This window comes from Tuber melanosporum (genome assembly GCF_000151645.1).
Source record: "Tuber melanosporum whole genome shotgun sequence assembly, scaffold_21, strain Mel28".
NCBI classification, from domain to species: Eukaryota; Fungi; Ascomycota; class Pezizomycetes; order Pezizales; family Tuberaceae; genus Tuber; species Tuber melanosporum.
This window is the reverse complement of record NW_003298875.1, coordinates 1-8,741: the sequence shown is the minus strand read 5'-3', so window position 1 is coordinate 8,741 and position 8,741 is coordinate 1. Positions and strand designations below refer to the sequence as shown.

At 41.1% G+C, this 8,741-nt stretch overlaps 1 protein-coding gene; it reads left to right on the top strand.

Moving 5' to 3' along the window:
• Positions 1–1,509: 1,509 nt before the first annotated feature.
• On the top strand, positions 1,510–3,439 carry GSTUM_00005794001 (uncharacterized protein). XM_002837920.2 has 3 exons: positions 1,510–2,016; positions 2,091–2,359; positions 2,405–3,439. The coding sequence occupies exons 1-3, from the start codon at positions 1,648–1,650 to the stop codon at positions 3,336–3,338; spliced, it is 1,572 nt and encodes a 523-aa protein (XP_002837966.1). The 5' UTR covers positions 1,510–1,647; the 3' UTR covers positions 3,339–3,439.
• Positions 3,440–8,741: the final 5,302 nt, after the last annotated feature.

The window sequence follows — 8,741 nt, the reverse complement described above, 5'->3', positions numbered from 1 at the left end:
GGAAGATATTGGCGAATATTGGGGACTGCCTTGTACTTTACTGCAGACTGACTGGTACGAGACTTTGGAAAAGTGTCCATACTTGAGTAGTTACTAGCAAGCTAGCAACTATGAGCTGGAGTTGCGGCGACTAGCGACAACATTGGCACTACAACTCTACTTAAGTCAAGTCATGTCTATTTAATAATTATACCCCTGCCTAGCAACTCCAACCACAACACTTAATGAATTCAACTATACAAAAAATCAAGATATAAAGCCAATTAAAGAATAGATAAAAGTACCTAACTTAACCTTCAAAGAAATCCAATTACTATTTTGTATGACCTCTATCTGCATTCAAAACAGCCTGAATTCTCTCAGGCATTCTTTCTATCCAAGCATCAAATGTCTCTTAGGAATCAAATCCCACTCAGCCATTGCTGTCCAAAATAATTCAGCAGTACTATGGAGCCTTCTTTCCAATCTGGAGAATCGCTTTCTGAAGGCGCTTTTGAGTAGTGCCTAAGTGATCTCAATAGGATTGAGATCTGGAGAGTTGGGTGGCCAAGAGAGTTTTTTGTAACAACACTCTGCCTGCAATTTACGATTTTCCTCACCACCATTCCAGGAAGCATTGTCTGCAGCTAGGTAGATGTTATCAGAAGGTCTATCCAGACCTTCTATAAAAGGGATAAGGTATGGCTGGTGGATCTCAGTTACATATTGGTAGGAATTGAGGCCAAGTCAGTCTCTTTTACTTGCCTTTTGTTTCTCCCTTCTCTTTCCCACTACAATTAACTCTGTTCCCCCACTTTTCATTATTGCAGCATAGACACCAATGCTAGTCCTTCCTGACTTAAAGCTCAGCTTCAAGTTTTTTTCTTCCAGCTCTTCACCAGCTCTTACCCTGACCTTTCTTCCGATAGGATTTGGATCATAGATGATAGTGGCTTCATCAACAAAAAATAACCACCCAATTCCATGCCCCTCTCCAGTTCCTCATTCTCCTAGCAAACTCTTTTCTCTTCTCCTTCTGTCCTTTCCTCCAAAAAGGCTTTTTTCTTGGTATCCGAAGCTTAAAACCAGCTTCTGAAATGATCTTGTCAATAGTGGTCTTGCCAAGACTAATATCTGCCTTTTGGGTAATTTCATGTAGCACTAAATGAGGCTCGGCATCAATAATAGCCTCTACTGCTCTTCTTTTGGCATTGGTAATCTTGGTGGGTTGGCCTTGCTTGGAAGCATAATGGGTATTTCCACCTCTTGTCTTGGCTCTAGTGACTACCTTTTGAACAGTAGCCTTCTAGACCCCAATAGCCTTCACTATTTTATTATACCCCATATCTGTATGCTTATACAGGGCATAAATTTCCTTATTCTAATCTTCTTTTGCTTGGGTAGAGTGAGGGGGAACCATAGTCACCGGTGGGATGAGGGGGTGATGGTGTTGCGTGGTTGCCGCACAGGGGTATGATTATTAAACGGACACGACTGTACTTGCTCCTCCTCGGCGATAGACCTTGAGCCGCACGCCGCAAAATGGAAACAACCAGCTAGCAACCAGCTATTAGTCTACCGCTGTCTCTTCTCCACTTCACCACCCACCGAATACTAGACGCTCCATCAAGTCCCTATTCCCTCTTTCTGGCGTTCACAACGGGTGTAATGGCAACTACTATCAAAAAGTTGTTCTATGGAAAAGACACCCCACCCCCCCCTTACGAAACTAGTTCCTTCAGCGCAATACTTGGGGCTACTCCCCCGAAACCGGAGAATAGCCCGCGAATCTTGATAATTGGAGCTGGATCACGGGGGCGCGCCTATGCAAGGTCGATCGCTACGGCCACAAACGGAACAGTTGTTGGCGTTGCGGAGCCGGATGGGTATAAGCGGAGGATGCTTGTTCAGGAGTATAACATCTCTGGTGAGCTAGTGTTTGCTTCGTGGACGGAGCTCGTCGGAGAGCACAAGGGGCTAGTCATGAGTCGGGTAGACGGTGTTTGTGTTTGTACCCTTGATGAGACTCATGAGGAGGTTTGTCCCCCTGTCCTTCCCTCCATTTCTCGCTTGAGAAGCGGAAACGCGAGTATGGTGACGGACTGGTGTAGATTGTGCTCGCCATTCGACCGCTGAACTTGCATATCCTGTGCGAGAAGCCGCTTGGAACCACGCTCGAGTCCTGTGTTCGAATAGCCGACACCATTTCTGATCCGGACCTACCTCCCGTTTTGCTGGCGGTTGGGCATGTGTTACGGTATTCGCCGCATAACATACTTATGAAGAAGCTCGTCTGTGAGGATAAGGCCCTCGGGGAGATAGTTAACGTTAACCATACCGAACCGGTGGGGTGGTACCATTTTGCTCATAGTTATGTTAGGTATTATCCCTCTCTTCGTTGCTTGGGTTAGGCTGACCTTTACAGAGGTAACTGGCGTAGAAAGGAAACTGCTGCTCCATCACTACTGACGAAATGTTGTCACGACATCGACCTACTTCTCTGGCTTCTGTGCTCTCCCACGACTGCCGCCGCCCCTCACCTACCATCTACTGTATCGTCCTCAGGTTCGCTGGTGCACTTCCGACGCACCCAGAAACCTGCGAAGGCTGGCAATGCAACCAACTGCCTCTCTTGCCCTGCTGACCTAGACTGCATATTCTCAGCGAAAAAAATCTACGTAGAGAAGAACCTCAAAAAGATGAACTTAGGCTGGCCTGTGAAGATCGTGGTGCCAGATATCGAGGAAGCGAACAACATGGGTGCCGCCGAAGCTATGCTATCACTAAAGTTGGGCGAAGATTACGGAAGCGAAGGCACTATGGTTGATGGCGAGCAGAAGAGCTACTACGGGAGATGCGTATATGAGGCTGACAACAATGTCGTGGACAACCAAGTTGTAACCATATCCTGGGACGACGATACTTCTGCCTCACCCTCTAACACCCCAGCAGGAGGTCGCGGGGCAAAAACCGCTACCCTAACTATGGTAGCATTCTCGGAGAAGATCTGCGAGCGCTTCACTAGGATCTACGGAACTAAAGGCGAACTTGAAGCCGATAGCAATCAGATCAAGATATACGATTTCGAGACCGGTGTGAAAAAGACTTGGATGCCTAACCTGGACATGGTGAGCGGTCATGGTGGCGGTGACAGTGGGCTAGTGAGAGCGTTTGTGGATGCCATTGGCAGGGTGAAGAATGAAGAATGGGCAGTGGATAAGGCGCAGGAAGAGGTTATTGGTGTTACAATTGAGGAGATTTTAAGGAGCCATGCTGCTGTGTTCTGGGCTGAGGAGGCGAGGGTTAGTAGGCAGATGTTGGAGTGGGGGGAGTGGTGGTCTCAGAACGTTCGATCTTAGTGAATCAAAGGATTGGTGTCTTCGGAATGTGAGATGGGTGGGTTCCGAAGCTACTACTCGAGTATACATATTGGTTTTACATCATGGGAATTCCAAACTGGCTTGACATTTGGCGGCATATTAGGGCTCATCGATTGACAAATGATGCTCGCTCCTATCCCTGCTTCGTTTTCTTGTACGATTGAGTCCCCCAATTGTCAAATATCCAAGCAGACCCGAGCCAGCATCATAGGTAAGAAATTGGCAAAAATCCTACCATGCTTCGTCACCCAGTCTCCAATAAATACTCCCCAACAAGGGAAATCGTACTCCCCAGTGTAACAACACGCCGATCCGGCTTCAGTACCAATTAACCCCGATCCCCATATATAGGACTATCCCCTGTAACATTTCTGCTGAAAATATCGACTTTCGTCACTCGATATCGTCTTGTTTGGGTTCAGAATATTTTAAATCCTGAAAGAATAATGATATTGTGCCGGAATAAAACGTATGCTCACGGCTCACCAGATCCGAAATTCCCAAATTGGGAATAGCCTCTGGAGAGGGTATTATAATAGAATTCCCGGGGTGCTAAAATGTAAATCAGATATAATGTATGTGATTTCTGCCTTCATCAGATGTTATCACATCCATCAAGCTGCTGGATTTAGAACTGAAGACGTTGCGCGGCTCTATCAAATGACCTAAACCCCTGTTTTGATGCAACTGTTCCCTTCCTTTCCCTCATACAAAGCGACCGTTTCGGAACGGAAGGACAATCATTTTTATATGAGAAACAGTTGCAAAACGGAACGGAACCATTGAATCCAAACAGGGCCTATCGTATCCAATGGGGAAACCTTACATGACGGGATTCCGCTCGGGACTTGGCGCCAAGTATCTTGTTACTAAATAACAGATCTCGTGTGAGGTAACAACGGTGCAAAGTGCTTAAAGGTGGGTCCTCCGGTGAAACAGCAATCCCGTTGCAACCGATCAGAGTTGAGCTGGAAATCGCCAAGACGAGACGAGTAATAGGCATGTTATACTGTATTACACTCATAATTTATTTCTTATCAATTATTATCCTACCTTTGTCATTTATCATCCATGTATTTCTTAGCATGCTACTCAGTATATTCTATCACTAGTTTCACTACCACCAAAATTTTCACTTTTTGTTTCTAAACTACTTGAAAAAAGTGCTTGTTTGTTCTCCTTAGAAGAAGCTTCATCACAGCACTTTTTTTCTTCCATATTTGTTGTTTTGATTAACTAGTTCAACATTGAACTCCACCTGTTTTCAGGACCTACCTGAGGCCCCTTTAAACTATAGCAGAAATCAATACCATACTTCGCCAAAAGCAAAGTGACCCTGATAAATGAGAAAGCTTGACTACTTTAGGAATTGATTGTTATCTAACTTAATTAAACCTCTACTTATGAGAATATGCATAGATCTATGATATTATATTATCAAAATCAGCAAAAAAACTCTGCTTGAAACATATCAGTAGTATATCAGTTAGGCATATAGGAGTACACAGACAGTACAGTCAAGTAACTGTACACAGAACCTTATTTATCGGAGTTCCCAACTCTACTCTCCTGCCCTAATTCAAGGCCCACATGTATTTAGTAAGATTTCAAAACATTGCACCCCATGACTATACTGTGATGTCAATAAAGTCCACTTCATAATACTATACATGTTGCTGCTACCCATCTAACTTGAGGCTGGTTGCAGGATATATAAGAAAAAACCTCTGAATACCTCTGTGAAGTGAAATAGAAGAAATCTGTTTAAGGTGCATTGAGTTATTAGTCTTTAAAGTGAGGTGTCCTAATAACAAGCTGAAAGTAATGAGACATTTTTATTATCATAATCCACAATAACTCCTACAGTGCCTCAGAGAAGGGAGGAGAGAGATCAGACACTAATACCTATCAATAATCTACTGTATATTGATTAATTTAAGAAACAGTATCCTTCCAGGGTTAGTTTTATTGGAGGTGAGGTGGTCCGAGTAGAAGCTACTCAGACTTGGAAGACCTCATAAGTGATAGATATAAACTATTAGTGTGCTGTCTATGAAACCTGCATTATGTAAATATATCCGACATAGAAGTTGACAGCCATATCAATTTGGAAGAAACTATTGAAACGATTGTCAATTATACTAAGGTTTCAGGAAAAATGTCTATTCCACTTTAAGAATCAGAGAATACTAGTTGGAAGAAAAAACCAGATTCTCTAAAGGTATTGATTTTATTAAATCAGGCCTGAAGGTGATATGAAAGAATTTCAAATTAAACAGAGTTTGCACTTGTTAATACAGAGAATGATTGCATATAAAATAGGAAGAGGTACTTAGTTGTATAGTAGTTGGAAGTAGTCTGCAAATACTCAGATAGGGGATATGAATATTGAAGTACCTCCTAAGCTTTATGGATATTATCAAGCAACAGGAAAGAGATCTTAACAATGTAAAATTGATCTCCAAACTAATCTTTAATATGATATTTTTACTGTTATCTTGAGCAAGGTCTTAGTAATTATAAATGAAAAGTACATTATTGAGGCTTCAAAAACAATCACTATCTATATTGAAGATTCTGACCTAAGTCTTCTTGATGTATAATTGTGTTTGATTTAGTCTAATAATATCCTGATGCAAATATTGAGTTACCTGCATCTCAAGTGTCCTTGGCATCAGAAGTATTCAGTTGTATCCTGCACCTCCAAAGTATATCCTAAGCAAGCACGTACTAATTTTCAGCTTTAGATTTGACTTGGATAATCAGGATCCTTCTTAACATCCAGATACAGGCCTGTAGCCAGTATTGATTCTAATATTATGCCATATACCAGCCATCAGTATATCAATAGTACACTCTGACTAAATCTAAACCATATGCAGAAATAGATGATGCATAGTACTACATTCTATTTTAGACTGTTAATGAATTTGGGAGGTAAAATGGCCTACTTTTAGAAGGTAAAAGTGAGTGATAGTTGTGATTGATAAAACAAGTGGTAATTTCAGTAGTTTGTTGATTTTTTCTAAAACATGTTTCTCATAAGAGCAACTACACAATATTATGGTCAGAACATCAAAAGCAGGTTTGTTAACTACTATTCCTCATCGGCTCTTATACTATTAAAGCTAATAATTGGGAACAACATTCTACTCAATGTCAACTTTCCAATAAAGAAAAGAATATCTGCCTAGTATGAGGTTCAAAGAAATTATAAACTATTTTGTATTATGATGAAGAGCTGGCATTGATACCAGATTCCTTCCTAACTACTTTGATACACAGGCTAGTACCTTGGAACCTCGACCCACTTGATGCCAACTTTCCAATAATATAAAGGGGGACTCCTCAACCATAATATCTGTGGAGTTACAACCTATTTTTGTATTTTAATAAAGCATTGACTATGATACAGATTTGTTTCTAAATCCCCTGAGGTACAGGCTGATGTATTGTAACCTAGACCTACTTTATGCCAGCCTTCCAATGGTATCAAGAATATCTTTCCAATACTAGTATTTGTATAGTTATAGCCTATTTGTAGTCTAACAAGCTACTCACTTTAGGGCCAGACTCTTGCCTGACTATCTTAATGTACAGACTAATTATTTAGAACCTAAATCTTCTTAATGCAAGTTTTCCAATAGTATAAAGATCTATGTTCCAACAATATTTTCCATAGTGTTGCCCCATATTTTGTGTCTGGGCATGATCCCGAATTTGATGCCAGATTAGTGCCTGAATACTTTAATTTACAGGCTGATGCTTTGTGACCTTGACATACTGGATGCCAGCCATTCAATAAGTTTAAAAATGTCTTACCAATACTATTAATAATAGCGCTATGGCAAATTTTGTATACCAGCAAAGTATTGACTGTAGTGCTACATTGCTTTCAGATATCATTGGCATATAACCTGGGACTTTGTGACCTGGTTCTACTTTGGTAACAGGTATCTGATAGTGTAAAGAAGTCAACCTAACACAATTATCTAAGGTATTACAGTGTGTGTTGTATCCTGTCACAGTGCTGACCTTGATACCAGATTCCTGCCTCAATACTTTAATGTGCTGACTGATAATTTATGACTTAAACCTAGAGGGAACACAGTTTATAGTACATGATTGCGATGAATTCCTCCTGCTTCTCCTTGAAGTTGCTTGGGCCTTCTCAATAGGCTATGGTTGATTTCACTACCCTCCTTCTCTCTGCCCTCTACAGGTGATAGTATCTCATCTTCTAAATAATGCTACCTCTATCATGATAAGGAACTACCGGAGAGATGCAGAATTACACTTGGGGGGCATTAGGAGCTTAAGAAGGCTGACTAGATAAGACATGAACAGTTTCTTATAGTTGTTTCAAAATTTGGATCTACCCCTCCTGTCCTTCCTCCTTGACTTTAATTTGCTGATATCCTACTACCTCATCCTCCTTCTCTAGCAAGCATCCTGCTGTACTTTTCTCCAGCTGGTATCTTACTACTATCCTCTTCCTAGCAGAATAAGGCTAGCCTTGACCACTTATTTTTCCTCCTTATTCTCCTGGGAGACACAACCCTAGCCCTCATCCATCAGTTAGTATTGTACAATCACTGACCTCTAGGAATTATTCTCTACCTCCTACTGACTTAGTGGAGGGTCAACCCAGTCTGACGAACTTGCCTCTTTATAGAGCTAATAATATATTAGCTTTTAAGCAACCAGGTCTGCCTTCTGCTTTCTTGGTATTTATTACTTTTAGATTTTCCATAGTGACTTCAGGCTGGAATATCCCACAAAGCTTTTTCTTATGGCTTTCAACTTGACTTGTGTCAGGTTTCTCTTAATACTGAGTTCACTTGTATAGTAAGGATGAGTTTAGCTCTGTATGAAATGTGGTATTAGCTTTATACTACGGGAACTTGGGGCTCTGGATTTTCATTTTATAGGAGGAGTTATGTGCGTATTTATAGTTTTTTTTATACTATAACTTATACTACATGTAAGTTCTTATAGCTTAATAGATCAAGAAAAATAAAATACACATATCTGATGAGTAGTTTTAATGTCCCAACATCTTAATCATTACGCCCTGTATATCCTGTATGTCCTGTGCATCCTGTACCTGCCACAGTTCCTCCACCCTATCTAGTATAGTAGCTGCCGTTCAATGACACCAAGGTAACATTTAGTATGTTTCTGACTACAGGACCTGCTTCTAACATGTCGGTCTATGCCTTATATCTTTCACACATCTTAATATTTACCCTGATATGCAATGATATCTGGGCTAGGCCCTGTGTATTTCTGACAATAGGACTTGCTTCTGACATGTTTGTCTATAACTTCCGGGCTTTCTAAATTTATGAAATTTGCAAAAGTGCCTGGAAACCACTATCC